Here is a 21,427-nt window from a genome sequence, read left to right on the forward strand (position 1 = left end):
GAAATCCAAAAATAAATTTTAGAAATCAATCTGTATTCAATCAATTGTATAAAAAAATAGTAAGTTAAATTAAAATGTGGAGTAAATTTGACATTGATTGAACTAAATTATAATGAAAAATTAATTAACAAAACCCATAAATCATAAATATTCAGATCTAATATTGAATTTATATATATATATATATATATATATATATATATATATAAATTCAATATTAGATCTGATATTGAGATAATATAATTAATTATAATTAATAAATATAAAATAATATAAATACGTTTTCTTTTATTTTATAAAGTAATGCTTCAATTAAAGTAATTTTATTGTATTTGTAAATAAACAATAATAAATACATAAATTTTGAATTTATAAATTAAATACGAAATATTAATTATAAAAATATAAAATACATGAGAGAAGAATTTTTTAATCAACTTTTATAGAATAAATAATGTTTATTAGTTATTATTTCTATTTTATATGAAGTAAAATGTATTTAATATGTCATTAAAATTGGATTGAGTCAATATCCAACAATAGCTAAATAAAAACGCATAAATATCATAAATTTTAATTTATGATACATTGTTTCTTTTAAAAAGCTGTTTTTTTAGAACTGACGGCAGACTATAAAAAATTTACTATGCACTTTAAACTGGATTACGTAATTAATGTTCTTATTATTATTTTTAAATGGTTACAGATTTCTAATACTCAAAATGGCCCAATAAATAAACTTATTAAGAAAATTGCTGTAGTTTCTTATAATATTTTAACATTCACAGCATTAAATGCAACTCATTGTACAAAAAAGTCTAAAGGAAAAGTGTAATTCCGCTAAAATTTCTCCTTTCTAATGAGTAAGGAAAATAAGGGCATTTTAAATAATTTAATAAACTACTTTTAATGCAATCTACTTATGTAATAATTACATAATAATGATAAATGATTCATAACAGTTAATATTTCGTAGTGCAGCATCATTTTCGGTTGTCAATCATCATTTTCCGTCGGTTAAATATTTTATATTACCCTTCAAATTTGACGTTATTCGATTATATTGAATTTCCAACGTTTCAAGATGGTGGATCATTAGTGCACGTTAAATTATAGGTCAAACGTTCTCTACCTTATAATTGGAGTATCGTGAAACTTCGATACCTTCGATTTAAATAAAATTGTCCTAAATGTGGGACTGTAGTAGTAATGGCTCATTTTATCATTATTAAACTTTGGCATAATTATCTATGTAAATAAAGTAAATTATGTTAAAACCTAACATTATTGTACGTAAATGCATTTTTAAAATATATACGAGACAAACAATGCCTTAGAACTCTTATTGAAACACTTACAATATCTGGAATATTCAAAAAACAAAACAAATAAATGTGTTTCATAAAAGCTTCCCGTGTAACCTGCCAAGCACTAAATATTTTAAAGAAAAATCATTCTTTATATTTCATATCTAATACTGCACTCTCTCAACTCTCAGAAACACGGGAGTGAAATTGAATATTGTCATCTCTCAACTCGAAAATATTTCCCCCGCGTAATCCTTTTTGTATATGCGAATACTTTGTACTTCTCTCGTTGTTTTTTTTTTCCTCACGCCTACTCCATTAAATATAATTTTATCGACCACCGCTCTTCGCGAGACAAATGAAGTACGCGGTGTCGATGAAAATTAAACAGTTAATGCAACCATAAAAACGTAGTAAACCTTGCTCATTGCCTTTCCACTAAACTGAAAATAACAATCATAAAGTTTAAGTGTGTTTCGCACTTTTAGTGGCGTTTCAAATTTGTACGATGGCAGTTGAGGAAAATTCAAGTTTACCAACTGAATGCGTAAACCACTTGTTACAACGAAGCCTATTTTAATGGTTGGCTGTTTAGTTACCGTAAACTTCTTGCTGCAGGTTTCAATCTTTTTTTTTTTTTGTATGGGGAAGAGAATTTTGGAAGGTTGTGTTTGGGGTAGCATTTGTTTCTGAAATGTTGGTGATAAGTTTAAGACAAGAGTTTTAAGAAATTCACATGGTGCACTAAACCGGTAGCTTTAACTTGATGAAATATAAAAGGAGAAATCAGTTCTTGGTTTAAAAATATGATCTATATGGACTTGGAAGACAATAAATATTACTGACACACGTTAAATAAATAATTTAGAACTGTCAGTCACTTGTGATGTTAAAAAAATGTATTACCACATTTTAAATAAACTAAATAAAGCAGTGTAATCCACATGTGATGTTGGAAAAAGAAATGATCTTGAGGAGACAATAAGAATATAGTTTTAACAAATCAAATATAAAAGAAGAAATCATGTCTTGGTTTATTAGTGTTATGATTTATATGGACTTAACTAGTGGAAGACAATAAATATAACTGATACAGTTTAAATAAAGGACTTAAAGCTATGTCATTTACCTGTGGTATTAAAAAATGTATTACCACGTTTTAGATAAATTAGTTAAAGCTATGTAACTCATATGTGATGTTATAGAAGACAAATGTGTAGAATTTTTAAATAAAAATTAAACATCTTTTTTACCAACTTGATGTGTAGTATACCATTGGCTACAACAAAGAATAATTGAATTATTAGCAGTTTCGTAACCATAAACTTCCTACTAAAAGTTGCAATATTTTATAAAGGGAGAAGAAGAGTTTCAGAAACATCTGTTTGTAATAATATTTCTATTTCTGAAATGTTGCTAAATATAAATTAAGAGAGTTTTAACTGATTAAATTGATACATAAAACCGGTAACTTTAATATGATGAAATATAAAAGAAGAAATCATGCCTTGGTTTATTAGAGTTATAATCTGTAAGCACTTAACTCTTGGACTTGATGAAATATAAAAGAAGAACGGGTTATGAGAGATAATAACTTTTAGAATAATATTTATTAAATTTATTATTCTAGTTTAAGCAAATGAATTAAAGCTTTGTAATCCACATGTGATGTTAGAAAGAGATTTTAAATAAATAAACTAAAACTATATAAGAAAAAGAAGAAGAATATGGAATTTTGAAACAAAATTGAAATTTCTATTTTACAACTGTGTAAACAACTTGTTACAACAAAGCCCAATTTAATGGCAGTTTAGTCAGAGTAAACTTCCTGCTGCAGGTTTCAATCTTTAATCTTTTTTTACAGGGAGAACAATAGTTTTAGAAAATTATGTTTAGGTAACATTTGTGTTTCAAACAAGTTGAGTCAACAGGATTTTAATAAATTAAATTGCTATCTTTGGTGGCTTTAACTTGACAAAATATAGAAGAAGACATCAGGCGTAGCTTCATAAAAGATTTAAACTATATGAGCTTAACTCTTAGAAAACAATAAATGTTATTAACAAAGTTTAAATAAATAATTTAAAACTGAGTTATTCACTCATATGGTAATGTTAGAAAAATATATTATCACATTTTAAATAAATTAATAAAGCTGCGTAATCCACATGTGATGTTATAAAAAAGAAATGAGAAGAACAATACACAATCTTGAAACAAAATTGAATACACACGTATTTTTGTGAAAAGTTTCTTTGTGAAAAAGAATGCTTTAAACGAAAAATTTAACATCAAAGAAAGAATGTCAAACACATTAAATTGAATTTTTGATAGAGAAATAAAAACTGTTGTGTATGCTTAGGTGTTATTATTTTTGTCGGAGTTGTTTTTACCTCTAAAACTCATTTAAGATAAGCATTTGTTGATAAATTTGAAGTTGAAGGTTGCATGTAAGTGGAAAATAATGAAAAACTGAGTAAAATTAAAATATACAGTAAACATTCTCATGATGTTTGTGTTATTCTACCCATTAATAGTAACTCGTGGGATATTGTAAGTAATTGCATTAATAATGAATACACATTGTTAAATATAACACTTAACGTTCGTACATAATACAATACTTTAATTAATAGTACAGAATTGATATGATATGGAGTACAATGGAAAGATGATTAAAAACTAACTCTAGATACATATGTGGGTATTAAAGACTGTAAACAAGTGATAGTTATCTGACATTATTACTCTAAAATTGGGATTATTTTATACCAAGTAAAACTATAGAAAATAGTTAAATAATATTCTTTTAAGTGTTCGTTTTTTAAAAAAATGGTTTAGTCTAAATTGCTTGGGAAAAAGTTGGTGTTTGATATCCTGAAATGTAAATCGTTCAGCAAATATACGAAGAACACGTTTTAAAAGACCAAAAATAAACCTCGACTCCGTTAAAACGCAAATATTTTATTTACAAAGTAATAAAAAGGATTTAAAATTAAAAATGTAGCCAATATTAAGTCGCAGTTTTATCAGTTCTTGGAATATTCTCTTTTTATCTCTATTGAATGAATATTTATTTATGTAATACTATATTCAAGTTTCAAATGAAATATATAAATAGAATATAGATGTTTTATTCACGTTTTATCGTACAATTTAAGTATAAATTTATGTAATTTTATACATAATTCAAACAACAACTTTATTAGAGTATACGAACACTACATTTTAGATTGTTTAGGAATTTAGTGTTCCACATATCTGAAAGGAAAACAATTTACAAAAATATTTCAGAAAATAGAAGGGAAACACGTCCTTTTGAGGAACTCCGTTTTATGTGCGCATAAAATTTAATAAAACGAGAAATTGCATTTAAAATAAACCACAACGTTAAATATCACGTCAGTTTAGTGTGTGAGGCAAAAGAATCATAAAATGTTAGATTAATTTTCTTACCTTCGATAATAAAAATGAAATGTGGGTCGTATTCTTTTGATGCACTTCAAATGGTACAATTTTCGTATTAAAAGAAGACCGTAGATTTCGTGTAAATAATGGAAATGTCGAAATTATGTTTCCTTTGAGTTCGCATTTTTCTATGGCTTTTTGTGTTATTTTGGGAATAGGTCTGTTGCGACATGCATTGTCACTGAAATGTTGAATTCCGATTTTAATGCACCATTTTGACTATTAAGATGGAAATATTCTCATAAATACAAGTGTTACAAAGTTTGATTGATAGTAAAACTGACATAAAAATGGTTACAATAAACAATAAAAGAGGTAAATCATTCAATATTTCGAAACACACAAAATATAGTGGAGATTTTAGAGGCAAATTCAATTATAATAAAAAAAGTTGTAATATTTAATAAATACTTTTTTGAAGTAAGTATATTATGCTACATAAAAAGTCTTATTTTGATAAACGACAAAAACTTTCTACATGTACTTTTCACTTAATATAAGCTACAAAATATATGTATATTTCCTTAAAATTTCGAGATAATATATATTATGCGCCTTTATATCTCGAAATTTACAAGAAATACCGTCATATCTTAAGCAAAGAGAATAGAAAGAATATTTTTTATGATACTTTAAAGACAAATTCCATTTGGAATTGAAAAAAAAAAATGCACATATCTCGAAATTTTTACATTACTTTGAGTTAGTAAGTATGTTAGAATATAATTTTCAGTTACGGTCTCTTTTGACTCTCAGTGACCCTATTAAATATCTCGAAATTTATCAAAAATATCGTTAAATCTAAAATAGATATAATTAAATATGTCACGAATTATATCTTTTTGGAAAGCTCAATTTTTTTAAAAACAAATTCCATTTGAAATAAAAAAAGTTACACATATCTTTTTTTTTTAATATTTTTTACTTTTTGAAGTTATGTGGTTTAAATCAGTGTGTTATAATATAAAGTTTAGTTTTTAAAAGCATAAATAAAACAAATTTTTAGTTTTGTTCTCTTTGTTTCATAAGTAACTATATTAAGTATCTCGAAATTTGGAAAATTCAATTTCTTTATACATTTTAAAAACAAATTACATTTGAAATATAAAAAAGCTATATATATCTTGAAATTTTTACACTTTTTTAGTTATATAAGAGTGTTATAAAGTTTTTAAAAACAAAATATCTTCGATTTATATTAAGTAACTAACATATAACAATTAACCAAGAATATCATTATATTTTATCAATAATATATTCTTGGAAAGCTCAATTATTTAGACATTTTGAAGACTAATTTCATTTAAAATAAAAAAGGAGCATATATTTTGAAATTTTTACATTTTTTTTTTTTTGAGTTAAGTTAACGCTTTCGCCATTTCTCAGTAGAATTAAACAAAGTTATTACTCTTGTTCAAGATCAGCCAAAAATCAGTTTTTGTAAATATTTCAGAAACGATCAGAGATATCGAAATGTGGTTTGTGACAATCTATAATTAAAAGAAATTGAAATCTGTAAATATTCGTAACAGCCAATTTGGGCCACCCAATTTTAAAATAAGAAAATTTTAATTAAGCTTAAAATTATGTTATTAACTGATGGTGAAATACCTCATTATTGTTGCAAACGAGGACATGAAATTTATCTATTTCAATTTATTGACAATAAAACTGAAATATTATATTCAACCAAATGTTATTGAGCAAGGGAATCAATACAATTATAAATTTAATTTATACATGTACAGATTCGTTTACATCCAAGAGTTAGTAAATAAATTTTGTAATAATAATAATAATAATAATAATAGTGTTTACAACATGAATTTATATATTTTTATTTAATTATTTGTTGAGGTTTAACTTTTATTCGTAATAAATTATATTATTAGAAATATTTATATAATGTTTCAGAATTTTATTTTAAAAATGACATTTAAACACATCGAAAGAAGCAGATGTTTGACCACAATCGTTACATTTATTTATAGAGCCGTCCAAAAAATTAATCTCCAACGAATTAACGTGCAAGAATTGATAGAAAAGTCTATATTGATACGTGTCACGATTTAAAAATGTGTCTCGCTTTCATCCAAGTGTGTAATAATCCAGTAAAATAGTGGCTACCGATTGCAGAATACCAGATCTGTAATTTTCAACTTGTTTATATATAGAATGCCTGCTATCCTATGTGAACTCAGGGCCGTTTCTATTTTGAGCTAGCTGCCCGTTGCTTACCTCACCTGAGAGAATAGATAGGATACTGTATGCTCGGATTGTCACATCCCAACTCAAACTTTTAATGCACAATGTTGGTGCTTTAAAGGGCTGTTTTTAAAATTGAATTGGTATTTTTAATTCGGTTTGCACAAAGAACGTCACGTGTAAAAAACAACATACTTATTATCTTATCAATTTGACACGAAATTTCACGAAACAAATACACATACTTTGGGACAATGTCACCTGTTATTTAATTTATGAAGTTATATACATGTCAAAACATTACTACGTCTCAATTAGTCACAAGATGTGCCACAGCCACGAAATGCATGTGAAATGTAAAATTTTTCTGATGCATCTTATCTGTTAATTTATTTTTTATGTTCCTTTATTTTGCTTTAGATAACATTACGTAACGAAAACAATGGGATTGATTGAGGATGTCTGCAGTTTATCCCCTTGCTATAACATTTCAAACGAACGTAGCAGCAGATAATACTCGACAAACATGAACCAATTATGTCTATTAATAACATGATAATAATACTCCATACAAACTTGGGGACGACATATACATACTTACGTTTAATGAAATAACGTAGAAAAAAACTAGAACATTTGTAATGACCCGAAAAGTTATTTAGCACACTCCCACTGGCACAAATATACATTTTTTTTTTAATTAAATCTAAAAATCCAAACACATTAGTTGGGCGCCAATTATTTGCTCTATTTATTTTTCACAACTTTTCATTGAAATTATCTTCCATTTACATCTTATAAAAGGTGACAGGATAAATAAAAAAATCATCGTGTACACATTTTGTGGTTTTATTTAAGTTGGAAGTTATTTATAAATATTCTGGTTTCAGTCTGGATGTCTCAGAGTTTATTTTTTTAAGGGAATGGTTCGTATTTTATTACATAATATTATTAAACGTTAAACTTTGTTTATTTTGACATTGTGTAGTACTACATTATTTAAATTATTATAATATACTTTAAACTTTTTATGCAATTAAACATGGACTTTCATTACCAGAAAAAAGCCATAAACGTTTTCTGAAAGAATTTTTTGTGTGGCTTGAACTGTTGCTGTGGCCCAGAAATATCAAAATATCACATTTACCTTTTAAAAATAAATTTTAAAAGCACATTTTAGCATAAAATTTAATAATCCAAAATTACATGATTTTCATGGTATTTTCGTCGCATTTATTTAGTAATATAATTATTTCCCCGAAACGTATTTGTTTTAACGTTATTTTTGTGTCCAATTAAAATTCGTCGAAATTTGATTGATCCATCCTTTTTATACCAAAAAGTCTGTTCACGTTTCAATTTAATTAAAATTCCTGTTCAATAGTAAAATGATAAAATAACCACATCCTTTGAAATGGTTACCTACTAATGAAAGGCGTAAATTTTAATTAACGAATATTTTTGGTATTATTTTTATAGATTTAATATATGTTGACAAACATGGATATTCAATTAAAAGTAGATATAATATTAATTAGGACTTCGGAAGTAATCAAGTAAAATATTAAATAGAAATTTTTATATTAATTAACGCATTTCCAGCTAATTTATAAGCTTTACAGGGCACAAGCTCCATCGAAGTTATAAATAAAATGTCGGTGATTTATCTCGAAGCACATTTGAATGTTTTTTAGTTGTCTGCAGTATGTTAGTAAGTTTCGTTCCTATTTATTTCACAATATTATAAACTGTACTATACATATTCTAGAATTTTTATGACAATTAGAATATCATGATTATTGTTATCTTATTTTCGATCGTTAATGAATAATGAGTAAAGCAAACAGTAATTAGGTATGAGTTATCAATATTTTTTAAATAATCATAGTTATTAATTTCAATATTTTTATATGTATGAATATGGTCGATAATAATTGAGAAATTACAACAACGTTATGTTTAATATTAGATATTATCAAAATGATATTTGAGTTCTATTTCTGTTTGAAATTGAAATTTTTGAAGTGTGCTATTTGTGTGTAGGATAGTGTACATAGGTAGATTAAAGAAATTCGGTGGGCGTGGTTATGTAAGATATATTTTTTTAGAAATCTAAATTAGCCTGAGTTGTTATTGTTGAATGTGTTCAAATATGTGATGCGCAGTGTGATGTTCAAAAGTAAATTTAATTATAAGGTTAATATTTGTTAAAGATGATACACAAAATAAACAAAAACACAACAAAAATTTATTTAAAATATATCACAGATACATAAATTATAAATAAATCACATAAACAAGTGAACAACTACTAACAAAAATAGCAAAGTAGCGGTGCAAGCAACAAATAAAAAAAAACCACAAAAACACATAATGCCATAATGTATGGTGGCATGATCAGTCAGTATCCTCATTCATCCTCATTCAAATATGGGGGTGGTAGTGCTAATTGCATGTGCCACACATTACCTGATAGGGCAGAAGATCCCTAGCCTCATCCATGTTGGTAATTTCAAAAGTTGGTGGCTGAGGAAAGGGTCCTTTTCCTGGATAAGAAGTACTACGTCTGAACTTAACGGGGGAGATAATTTGCTGTTGTTGATTAAACGTGGGACTAGGTTTTCTACCAGCTGCAGCAACACCCATCTGTTGCTGTTGAAGGGGCGTCATATTTGGTACACTACGTCCTCTGTTCCATACCGAGGAGTTACTGGCCCAATTTTGGCCGGGGTTCGCCCAAGAGCCGCTATAACCCTTGTAAAGGGTATGCTGGGATTGTTGTTGGCGGGCCATGTTGTGTGGGAAATTGTGGCTGGCTGTAATTGCTCGTCTTCCCTGCTGGTTCACTTGGTTCATGTTGTTACTATATAATTGCTGGGTTTGCGGGTTGGCCGAATAATTTTGAAAGGAAAGATTGCTCCCAGCACCCACCACGCTAGTTCCCACACCACCATTCAAATTGGTCATGTTGGAAGAGAACGGGGCATCTTCGATGGCTGTGGACCATAAGGTGCCACCTGGTCCAGTTCCCGGAGAAGCGTCTACAGGATGGAACAACGGTGGTAGTGAGGAGGATGTTAGCTTTGGATTTGGAACTTGTACTGGGACCTGATCACTTAGTTTGTCTGTGGTGAGCTGCAGAGCACCAGGTCCCGGAGTACTGTCGAGATTTAAATCTTTGCTTGGGGCTGTCGTTGGCGGAGAATTGGTGGACGTGATAATCTTATCACTCGTTGTGTTCGATGCTACAATAATGGGGTTTGATATTGATAGATCGTCAGGACCGATGGAAGTAACACCAGGATCTGAGCCGACACTGATATTATTAACATTGGCACTAACACCTGCACCAACACTTGCACCACTGACCACAGATTTGTCAGTGATTTGTTCATCTTGCATTGTCGAATTGATACAATCTGCCGCTGCTGATGATGCCGACGATTCCGTTCCACTGCCGGAGGAAGGTGTGGTGAAAAATTTCGAATTCGAAATGCCCTTGCTTGTGTTCAGCGATATTTCCACTGCACTTATCCCGATGTTAGTTGCATTACCACTCAAACTAAATTCCCCCATTAGTGGTGCACGTCACTGAGTTTAAAGGCCGGGTCTCGCTGTCCCGTCTGTGTCTACGTTATGTCATACACATACACACGAACCACTCACTACTCGCTATGTCGCCTGCACCGCCTCAACCGCTTTTATTTCCTAAACTCTCGACTCACACTCAGTGAACCAACAGCCCAGTTTCATGTTAGTGTCACTTAACTAGTGCTTACTGCTCGACAGCAGGACAGGACAACGTTGGGACCTGACTCGTAGACAACCCACGATTCCGCGATTTCACGAACCTGCGATCGCCTATCCACGACAATATCCGATTTTCGCCTCCATCTGACAAAGATTGCAACGCTCATTCAATGTTGCCAAGTCGACGCCACCCTCCCTCTATGTCACCCCTGTAACTAACCCAATTATCACCACAAACTCTACATTCATAGGTCTAAAATTCATTAGTACTTTTTAAATAAGTTTCACCCTTCATTGTACTTTATTTCATCTAATACCTACCCTATTTCATTCTTTTATTCCTCCTCAAAAATAAATTAAAGAGAAACTTTTTACATCAACGTAATGGGTTTCTAGATTTAGAATTTATGTGATTAAAAAGTAATTTAAAAAATAAAGACTGGGGAACATAATACAGAACTCCTGAACAAAATAAAAGTTTCATTTTACCAAATAATAATTATTATGTCTTTATTAATATGTAACTGTCAGGGATTGTTTTAAGAGAATATATTTCCTTTAATTAAGATGTATTTCTTTCTGTACTATTATAAAAAGCCATTTTTTACTTCTCAAGAACCACTGAAGCTGGAGTTCAAATACTCAAAACCTCAAACAAAGCTAAACAATTTAAGTCAGTAATTTTAGTTTGACCCCAATGTTACAAAAAGCCAATGTGGAAAAACATTTTCTCTTGTACAACCCATCATAAATAGCATGAGGCAAGATGCACAGAAACCCAGAGCCAGATTAACAGAGCGATTCCTCCTTTTAATGTACGCAACCATCGATATGACAACGTGGCACACGAGTTTGCGCGTGTTCACGTCTTGATTTACTCCTGCGACTCCTGCGGTCCGAGTCCTGGTTCTCTCCGTTTTCCTTGCCTTTATCTAGCAGGAACGCCAGCCGTGCAGCGCGTACACGTAGTTAATATTGGGCCTGTGCGCACGCAACAAATCGAACAGCTGATGACGACATTTCCACGATGTAATATTAGTGGCATTTTGTAAACACCACCTCAAATAAGCAGGCCCGTATCTCCTGCAACCAGGAATCCAGTTACCTACATTGCGGTCCGGCTGTTTTAGGGAGGAATGACACTAACAATAAAACGATTTAACGTTCATGACGAGAACGATTTCTGTTATTGTAGCTGGTCGTTTATTTGTTTAAAGGCCTACGAATGTTTTAATTTTCATTAAACAAATATCAGAAAATGTAAAATATACCATAACATTCTTTTATTGAACAATATAGTCAATATTATAATCTACAATTTTTTGCCAATGTTCTACAAGCAAAGTCATGCATGGTCTGGCAACTGAAGAAATGTCCAATCTTAATTTTGATCTCCTTTTAAGAATTAAACCATTTATTACGTAAAAATTGTAAAATGATAAAAATAAACAATAGACACAGGCAGAACTTCTCATCTAAGATTTTGAAGCTTCCTTTAAGTCTTTAATGTGACATATGGTCTTGCATTGTCATAAAGAAGCTGGACGCCTTTCTATCGACTAAAGACCTATTCCCAATTTTTTCATGAACTTGGTTAATTTATGAGCAGTAGACTGTTCCATTGATCGTTTGGCCTCTTGATGGGTGGACAACACGTAATATTCCACGAGCAGTCCACCAGATAGTGTTCAAAACCTTTCTTGAGTTAAAACTTGTTTAAATACTCTTCCAACCAGTTTACTAGATTCAATTCAATATCTACACCAGTTAGAATAGTTATAATCAATCCATTTTTCATCGTGTGTAACAATACGATCAATAAAAGGCTCATTTACGTTGCGTGCAAGGAGAGATTTGGCAACTGTCAAACGTTATCCTCTTATAATTTATGTGGAATCATTTGTCCAACATTTCGATGAAGTTCATTGAATGAAGCCAAGCAATTTAATGACTTGCCTATTTACAAATATGTTGTACAAGAACGGACATTATATATTGGTTAATTTTTTTGTTTTGAATAAGTTTCACGACGACTTTGACGGTGTTCATCTTCAATGCAGTCATAGTCATTCTTAAACTGAAGAAACTTCAAATGTTAAGTACAATAAAGGAGCAAAATAAACAGCATTCTTAGAAAGAGTATAAAAAGCAGTCAAATAATACATACAATGTAATGTATTTAAACAAATCAAGTACCATTTTTCCGGTATATAAAAGTCAGTTTAGCAGAAATTTAAATGCACAATGATACGTTGCACACATACAATCAAATGACATATAATTTATTCCTTAATCACGTATTATTAGAAAAATTACTTATGTATTAAACTATCAGCTACGTAAATGATAGAAAAAAAATAAAAGACGTCATACAATGTAGATACGTCCCTGTTTTTTTATACAACATCAAAACATTTACCCCCGCGCATAAAATTAAAATCTTACGAGGAATATTGATCAATAGCATTCCTTGACATCATATTCCTTTGATATTAAAGAATATGTTACTATATAACCTTTGATATAATGCCCGAATAGCGAAGCTTATATAAATATCGATTTTCAGCTGAATTAAGTACTCGTTTATTACTTGTGACCTAAATTTCAATAAACTACGTCAAAGTAATGATTCGGCTGCAGATAAAAGACTACAATAGATTGAATCAATTCTATGTACACAAAGGCGTCGACACATTTTTATGTTTCTTTTATGCTAGTGATAAATAATAACTTGTTGCCTTCATTAAAATGTTTACTAAGATTATTGCTTCAGCATTTTAATATTTAATGAAAGAGTAAAATTCTTATGCGGACGGTCCTGTGAAGACAATCTACTGATTACACGTATATGCTCTAAATCCCTTAAATCACGCCCGGGATCTACATAGTCCATAAATCCCCCTCACAAAGATTGTTTTCAATGTAACAACAATGAACAACACCTCCGGTGAATCAATAAATGTAACGGCCGAAATTGTATTCCTTGCTTGTATTGACGTGTTTCGTGGTCTGACATAGCTATAATGGGACTAGAGGATAGAAGTCGATATACATCGAATCCAAAAATATAATGCCTGAGTATTTATGTAAATATCTGGTTTATACGTCGCCCGGATGTTATTATTTTGTATACTGCGGTTGTATTAAAGAAGGAAATAATATTTTTGATTCTTGAATTTCTTGATAATTTGGTATTAATGGTACTAACTTTTCCTACAATACATAATAGTCTCCACTGTGTGCCATATTTTTTAATGAATAATGCAAATTTACTAAATATTATAAATAATATATAATAGAATGATAATAATATAAATAATATAAAATGATTCTCTAAATGAATATATTGCTCAGAAATATTATGCAAATGTATAAACAATGAAAATAAATTATCAAATTATACTATTTAACTAAAATCCATTGTTTTATCGTTTATACAATTATATAATCTATTTTGCATGAAATGGAATATGTAATAATTAAAATCAATGGTGTATTATTATTTACAATTAATTTATTTTGATATATGCTATGTTATGTTACACACAAACGCAATTCTACATTTTCTATTGAAATTACAAATGTATTACTATTAATTTTCCTCCTTTCATCATCGAAGATATTAATCCTGTAGCATTATAAATTGAATTTATATCCAGTTCTTTTTACTTTTTAATATAAAAATTGACAAATACTAGTAATACTTATTATGTTGAACACCATCCAGTTGTGGGCTCATCTTCATTTCCATCGTCAATTATCTGAGACCATTTAGATGGGTTCCGCAGGAATAAAAAATACTAACAGTAATAATGTTACGTAATTATCTGGAATACCTTGACAGAAATACTTGAGCCATACTTCCTGGGACCTACTTTGATTACAACCATTACAACTTCTACTAATTCTTTTACGTCAGGATGATTATCCAATAAAATTCTTTTTTCACCACTCCAGTTTTTTCACTGCAAAAGGCAAACTTCCTTCCTCTCTGCTCTTAAATCAATTCTTAACCAATTCTTCACCTTAATTTCTTTATTATTTTCTTAATCTTTTTAATTATTAAACTTACAGATTCTTATACATCTTTTGCCATATTTTTTAAAAATTCATCGTTTTCTTTCTTAAAATAATTTTTTTTATTTTTTCAAAAAAATTATTATTCCCATTTAATTTACTGTCCCATTCTTGTTTATTTATTTATTTTTGAATATTTGGCATAAGTTGTTCTTTTTTCTTTCTGCTTGTTTTTTTATATTCTACTTTTCTTTCCTTTCTAAATCAGTTTATTAGTGATTTATATTTATTCCTCTTAACATAAATATAATTCGTTACAATGTATATTTTTAACACATAGTATAAAACATTGAAAAGTATTTCGTCAATAAAAAACAATTTACGTAAAGAAATTATATTCATCCCAAATTAAAATAACAAGTCAGCATAAAAATTTAACGGCGCTTATTCTTCTTTTTCTGGTTTTTATTCTTTGCAAACTGTCCTTTTCCAGCACTGCCCCTTGGTGATGGTTCCACATTACTAGATGCAGGACTATCATTGCCTTCTTCCACGTACTTAGAGAAGTCACTGAAAATAATAATAATAAATAATAAAAATCGTACAGGAAACAATCCATTTCAAAAACTTACTATTGATCAGCCTGACCAGAGGCAGTTCCCTGTGATCCCTTAATAACATCTTTAGTGCGCCTGTCACGCTTCTTCCTGTAACCAGTTCGTTCATACTTAGGCAACCAACGTTCTGGATCCGGAGCCACGTTGGGGTCATAATTCTTCGGCAGCTTGCCCTTCTTGTGCTTCTTTTTGCGCTTAACTGAATCGTCGGTTTTGGGTGTACTGGGATTCGAGTCCTGCCTTACGCCGGGGCTCTTTTTGGCTGTAACAGAAGTCGACGATGATGATGTAAGGACGTTAAGGTTGTCCAAATCGACGCCGACGGAGAGTTCTTTGATTGTTGGCAATTGTTTTGACAATTCCAAAGCCCGGTTTTTATCGAACTGAAACACAATTAAAAAAATTAAATTGTGATAGAGTATGAGATAATAATGTTACCTGTGAACATGCCATAATAAGTTGAGCAACAATCTTCTTATCATCTTTGTTGGATCTCAACAGTTCTTCCAAACTATTGGCGGCAACTTGTGGATGTCCGTTTTTAATGTGAAAATCTGCAGCTTGTCTCCACAATGTGGATAAGTCCACATTCTTAGTTTTGTTCTTCTTATACCAGTCTACAGTCTTTTCAAATACTTTAAGGGCAGTGGCTTCATCACCCAGGCCTAAATATAAGGTAGTTAAAGCTCCTACAATGGCAGGGCGATAACTATCATCTCCTAGGTTTTCCAGGACTTTACAGGCTTTAAGCTTGTCTCCCTAATAAAGTAAATAATTAACAAAATGTCTTAAAAATGTAATGCTGTATTTTACCTGGACTAAATTAAGTTGGGCTATACAAAGTTTAATGAAAAGAACATCATCCTTATTTCCTTTGTTGGCAAATGTTTCTAGTAGTTTTATTGCTTGATCAAACTTATCAGCTTTGACCAAATTTAAAGCTGACAGTACAGTGGTATGCAGTGACAGCTCTGGCCAAGTAGTTTCAATTTGCTTGCAGCACTTTTCACACTGATCATTTTGATTAATGTAGAAATTAAAGATTGCATTGTTCAAGGCAATATACTTGCGCTGTTTGGAAGGCAATTTAAATGTCAAATTATCATTCAAAGCAACCTTCATCTTCTTTTTAGAGTCAAACAAATTTTGATCTTTGTTAATGCACACTATGTTGTTGCTAGCAACTGCTGCCAAAGCAATGTCTTCAATCTTCAATTTGAGATTGGATACATAAAGTTGTTGGGCTTCCTTAATACGACCTTGTTTTTGATACACATAAGCTAATTGGATTCTAAAATGATCATTATTATTGTTGTGTTAATTTTAATTTGAAGAATATTACCTAATTAAAGCCAATTCCAAATCAATTTCTTCTTCAGTGGACTCATCTTCTTCCAAAACTTCTCTACACAATTTCTCACATTGCCTTAATTTCTTTTCTGCCTCAGAGTAAAGACCATTTTCAATAAATAAGCAAGCCTTATTGTAACATAACTCATATGTTCCATCTCCAAGGCTATCATCATCACTCTAAATACACCACAAGTTAAAATTTTGTAAGTAACATTTTTAAATAACATACCTCAGCATCCAAATAAACAGAAACTGCACTTAAGTTAGTGTGTCTCTCATCATCATAGTCGTCATTAGTATTCTTAATAATATCTTGATACAAACTAGCTGATTCGGGGAACCTCTCCAACCTGTACAAAATCTGAGCTTTAAGTTCCTTGATCCGTAAATCAGCCCTTTCCTCATTTTGTTCAATAATATCCAAAGCCTCCTTATGCTTGTTCACTCTGTAGTAGCAATAAGCCTTCTCAAACACCAAATCACTGAAAAACAACTCGTCAAACCTGATATATGCCAGCATAAACTTCAACTTACTGAAGAAATTGCGGATTCTTGTTAATCAAGGAAATGGCATCGTCGAACTTCTGCAGCTCGATCAACGCAACAATTTTGCAATGGAAGGCCGGAAACTCGTTGGGTGCAACACCAAGAACTGAAACCAACATCAGAACAATCCATATGTTAATGTTGTTAACTTACTTTTATTGGCTGCTTTCAAAGCCCTCTCATGTTCGCCATTCTGACTGAAACGGTTCAGTTCTGCGTATTGCGAAGTAATTGTTTTCTCCTTTGCCGTTTTTTCTGTCATGTTTGAATCCGTTTATTCATTTACGACAATATTGATGGGTGACGTTTCAGATGTGGTATAACCTCAATTTCCGCTGTCAGTGTGTGCCACCTTCTGTTTTGTTAGTTTTAAACTAGTAGTAGAAAACTACTTCTATAATATTAATGATTTATTAATTAATTAACAATTTGAGGGTAATTTATTATTATATTTTTGTTTCTTCTGCGATACAATTAAACGATTTCATAGAACAATACGATTTTTATATTCATGGATCAATATAATTCAAAATTAGGTGGTTAAAAGGCCAAAGTATTTATTTTTCATCATATTTCAGCGAATGTTTGCTTAATGTTGCACGAATTGTGTGAAAATCAATATTTAACCTTGTTTTCAATAAGTGTTAATTTCATAGCTCAATAATAAGTTTACCAAAAACTGGTTAATAAGTAAAACTACACGTTATTTTAAACACTATATTTAAAATTAATATATACATAATATTAATTTAACAAAATATCAACCATTTTTGACACTAAATTAAAACAAAACTTACATTTATATACATACAGAGACGTGGGGATATATTTATGATATTTTAATGTATTTGTCAATAATTTAATAAAGGCAGAATGCGTAATACTATGTAGTTTTCACGTTTACAGATGCTGTAAATTCTGACAGTATTTAAAACAATTTGTGCAGAATATTAAAAAATAATAAGAGATTCACGTTTTCTTCTGCACTTCAAGGGTTTTTACCAATATATCTATGTTCTACATTTAAGAAAATTCTAAACTCGTGGAATAAATGAGATTAAACATGTACTTGAGATTCGGACTAGTGCCACATTTAATGTACTTTATCACCCATTTGTACTTTGGAGACTATGTAAATACCAACAATTAATCCAAACAAACCGATGGCACTGCCAAAGATTTCAACAATGAGAATCTTGACAAACAAGGCAGAGTTGGCAGCATCAGCTAGGGCAGCACCAGATCCAACAATTCCAACACAGATTCCACAGAACAGATTGACCATGCCCACGGCAATACCGGCTCCAAACATCAAATAACCAGCCATCCAGTTTTTACCTCTGAGAGTGTTGTCTTTTACAACAATGTCCCAGTTGAAGTCCTGTAAATTAATCATGAATAAATTGTTTCAGGAGTTTTACTGATGACTTACTTCCAAATATCCTGAGAGGACGATGGCAGTGATAAGACCGTAAATAGCCACAGCCTCACAGAAAATGACGGAGATCAAGTTCTTGGTTTTGATCCTGGGCGCCTTGACACCTCCACCAATAATACTGACGCCGGTTGTGTGAATTCCACTGCAAAATAATTATTAATCAAAAATTATTACAGCAAAGTGTGTACTTACACAGCTGCTCCAACAACTGATAGGGCTACAGAAAGGCCTATTCCTATTGTGGCCCACATGTGAGGGGATGTGCTTTCCAGGAACCTTGAAAAAGAAAAACACATGACCAATCACAGTTTTAACAATTTAGATATTTATTACCATCCAAAGCTGATTCGTTCCCCTTTTCCTGTTAGCAAATGGTATAAGCCTGAAAGTTTAAGATAATTTGTCTGGTAAAAACAAATTTTCACAAAAAATCTAATCGGATTTACTCAATAAGATATTATTGATGTGTGCCTTCAAAAATACTTACTTAGGACTGTAACAACTGATGTGGCAGTGCCCAGGAATGTGTAACCTAAAACGGCCCTCATCTTTGCGATATTAACTTATTTCTTGCGACAAAAATGATACAAATACAAAATCTGACTGCTTGTATTTGCAATCACGTGAATTAGGGTGGTTTTCGTTAGTATGTAATTTGTATGAGAAAAGAGATATGTCAATAACAGATGTTAGACAGAGAAAACCTACCACAACTTACTTTGACGTATATTTCCAACGTTGACGCTTTTATTCACCAGTTCTAGTATTTTATAAAAACTAAAGTAAATCGCTGTGAAGAATTGTATTTACGAAATAATATAATTTATTATACATATTATTAAGAAAAAATTGAGTGGAAAATATTTGCGGGGTTGCCAAATGTTCAATAATACACTATTGGTAACTAACATTAATATATTGTACAAGATATTCTATACACCGCGTTAACAATGAGTCAATAAATATGGGGTAACATTTAAGTATTATTCTTATTAAGAACGTTTTTGTAACTTTTATGAAACAATCTAATTATGGTACTTTCTAAATCAACATAGAAGACAAACTTCTTACGATCCCATTCCTCCCTTCGAGGTCTAAAAACAAAAACAGCCCCAGTCAACACAATACGATTGAAAACAATTCGCCACTTACCAAATAAACACCGACGATCAGACCAAAGAGACCAATGGCACTGCCAAAGATTTCGATGATCAAAATTTTGACGAAAAGCGAGGAATTGGCCGCATCGGCGATGGCAGCTCCCGAGCCCACAATACCCACGCACAATCCACAGAAAAGATTTACGAATCCAACGGTCAAACCACCTCCGAAAATGATGTGAGATCCCATATAATTCTTTTGTCTATAAGTCTCACTGTCTGCCCACTGAATGGCGTTGTACTCCTTTAAATTAAAATTTGATTTAATTTTTTCGTAGATGTGTGTTAAGATTACGTACTTCAAACGAACTCGACAGGACGATGGCTGTGATCAATCCGTAGATGGCTACAGCTTCGCAGAAAATAATTGAAATCAAATTTTTGGTCTTAATCCTTGGTGCTTTGACACCGGCACCAACAATACTAACTCCAGTAGCATGAATTCCACTGTAATTTATTAGGTCATTATCATATGAAGTTATCAATAAGGGGTTTCTCTTACACAGCAGCCCCAACTACAGACAAAGATACGGCCAAACCTATTCCCAAAGATGCCCACATATATGGGGAGGTACTCTCCAAGAACCTAAAATAAATATACAATATAAGTCACTATGGAAATCAGAATGGGGATTATTCATAATCCAAGAAATAGGTGTTTAGTGTATTATTAATACAAATAAAAAATGTTGCTTTTAATATATACTACAAAAATGTATACATGTAATGTGTTATTTCTTTCCAATTATTAAATTTACTAATAATTTTGCCACATTTGTAGATATACAATTTTGCTTTATTTATTCTTCGTATTGTCATATAGAATGAAGCTACTAATATTTAAATTTTTAGTTATATCATCCGGTCTTAATTCATTTAAATAATTGCCATACTTACCAAGCAAGACTAATTTGTTCTCCCTTTCCATTTAGCATATAGTACAAACCTATTAAAATTATTAATAAATAGTAAATTCAAATCACGAAGTCACATGCTTGGACAACACCCGCTACAAATAAAAAACATCTGTATTACTTACTCAAAATGGTAATAACGGATGTGCTTAAAACAGCGGCGGTATATCCAAGAGTATACCTCATTTTTGTAAAATATCAAATCACAATATAATTACAAAAAAATAAAACTAAATTGAAATTAAACTATAGTAGTAAACCGTCACCACATCATTTAATGCGAGCTTAGGTATACTGATATCACGTTATTCTTATCATTCCTTATCTGATCCTTGTGATCATAAGCTGTATCTTTAAGTTGTTTGCATATTCACAATTGAATAGTTTTAATTATCAAAAAAATAACAGGTTTGTCAAAATTTCCTTTCACATTCTTTTCTTCTTGCAAAAAAAATATTGAGATTGCTTTTACTCTTCAGTTATGAGTTTTAAACTTTATAATATTTAGAAATTAAACTGCGATATTTTAGTGGTGGTCAGAGAAATGGCACACTCATTTGAAAATACAATAAACTTTTTTTATATACAGGAAAATTGAAAAAATTAGTAAACGAAAACTTTTCTTGATTCTTAGGCAAATAAAAAAAGTATT

General features: G+C 30.6%; 4 protein-coding genes and 1 long non-coding RNA gene across 5 annotated transcripts in view; 1 reads left to right on the forward strand and 4 right to left on the reverse strand.

The window, feature by feature from the left end:
- The window catches only part of LOC109597165 (cytoplasmic polyadenylation element-binding protein 2), a 38,268-nt gene extending 27,435 nt beyond the window's left edge, over positions 1 to 10,833 (reverse strand). Inside the window, exon 1 of the mRNA XM_020012804.2 lies at positions 9,450 to 10,833. Coding sequence (XP_019868363.1) covers positions 9,450 to 10,556 — 1,107 coding nt within the window. The 5' untranslated portion in view covers positions 10,557 to 10,833. The remainder of the gene's footprint in view (positions 1 to 9,449) is intronic.
- The window catches only part of LOC126264239 (uncharacterized), an 81,972-nt gene extending 63,129 nt beyond the window's left edge, over positions 1 to 18,843 (forward strand). Inside the window, exon 2 of the long non-coding RNA XR_007547001.1 lies at positions 18,676 to 18,843. This is a non-coding gene — a long non-coding RNA (uncharacterized LOC126264239). The remainder of the gene's footprint in view (positions 1 to 18,675) is intronic.
- Positions 15,126 to 17,590, reverse strand: LOC109597169 (signal recognition particle subunit SRP72). The gene is made up of 8 exons (XM_020012807.2): positions 17,417 to 17,590; positions 17,252 to 17,369; positions 16,947 to 17,199; positions 16,707 to 16,894; positions 16,178 to 16,655; positions 15,803 to 16,123; positions 15,380 to 15,747; positions 15,126 to 15,317 (listed from the first exon to the last, which is right to left on the reverse strand). The coding sequence occupies exons 1-8, from the start codon at positions 17,523 to 17,525 to the stop codon at positions 15,182 to 15,184; spliced, it is 1,971 nt and encodes a 656-aa protein (XP_019868366.1). The 5' UTR covers positions 17,526 to 17,590; the 3' UTR covers positions 15,126 to 15,181.
- On the reverse strand, positions 17,967 to 19,388 carry LOC109597170 (V-type proton ATPase 21 kDa proteolipid subunit c''-like). Its single transcript, XM_049961124.1, has 5 exons — positions 19,189 to 19,388; positions 19,035 to 19,083; positions 18,894 to 18,977; positions 18,696 to 18,843; positions 17,967 to 18,644 (listed from the first exon to the last, which is right to left on the reverse strand). Exons 1-5 carry the CDS (start codon positions 19,247 to 19,249, stop codon positions 18,357 to 18,359), a joined length of 630 nt encoding a protein of 209 aa, XP_049817081.1. The 5' UTR covers positions 19,250 to 19,388; the 3' UTR covers positions 17,967 to 18,356.
- A 214-nt stretch (positions 19,389 to 19,602) lies between these two features.
- On the reverse strand, positions 19,603 to 21,053 carry LOC109597171 (V-type proton ATPase 21 kDa proteolipid subunit c''). The gene is made up of 6 exons (XM_020012809.2): positions 20,901 to 21,053; positions 20,759 to 20,807; positions 20,364 to 20,447; positions 20,161 to 20,308; positions 19,854 to 20,105; positions 19,603 to 19,795 (listed from the first exon to the last, which is right to left on the reverse strand). Exons 1-6 carry the CDS (start codon positions 20,959 to 20,961, stop codon positions 19,769 to 19,771), a joined length of 621 nt encoding a protein of 206 aa, XP_019868368.1. The 5' UTR covers positions 20,962 to 21,053; the 3' UTR covers positions 19,603 to 19,768.
- Positions 21,054 to 21,427: the final 374 nt, after the last annotated feature.

The sequence above is a fragment of the Aethina tumida genome, chromosome 1 (assembly GCF_024364675.1).
Source record: "Aethina tumida isolate Nest 87 chromosome 1, icAetTumi1.1, whole genome shotgun sequence".
Taxonomy (NCBI): Eukaryota; Metazoa; Arthropoda; class Insecta; order Coleoptera; family Nitidulidae; genus Aethina; species Aethina tumida.

Coding starts and splice junctions, on each gene's coding strand:
- LOC109597169 (XM_020012807.2), bottom strand. CDS start 17,525: ATGACAGAAAAAACGGCAAAGGAGAAAACAATTACTTCGCAATACGCA. Junction 17,200..17,251: donor AAGAATCCGCAATTTCTTCA/GTAAGTTGAAGT, acceptor GTTGTTTTTCAG/TGATTTGGTGTTTGAGAAGG. Junction 16,895..16,946: donor CTGTTTATTTGGATGCTGAG/GTATGTTATTTA, acceptor TGGTGTATTTAG/AGTGATGATGATAGCCTTGG.
- LOC109597171 (XM_020012809.2), bottom strand. CDS start 20,961: ATGAGGTATACTCTTGGATATACCGCCGCTGTTTTAAGCACATCCGTT. Junction 20,106..20,160: donor TCCTGTCGAGTTCGTTTGAA/GTACGTAATCTT, acceptor TTTAATTTAAAG/GAGTACAACGCCATTCAGTG. Junction 19,796..19,853: donor TGATCGTCGGTGTTTATTTG/GTAAGTGGCGAA, acceptor TTTTGTTTTTAG/ACCTCGAAGGGAGGAATGGG.
- LOC109597170 (XM_049961124.1), bottom strand. CDS start 19,249: ATGAGGGCCGTTTTAGGTTACACATTCCTGGGCACTGCCACATCAGTT. Junction 18,978..19,034: donor GAACGAATCAGCTTTGGATG/GTAATAAATATC, acceptor TTCTTTTTCAAG/GTTCCTGGAAAGCACATCCC. Junction 18,645..18,695: donor TCCTCTCAGGATATTTGGAA/GTAAGTCATCAG, acceptor ATTAATTTACAG/GACTTCAACTGGGACATTGT.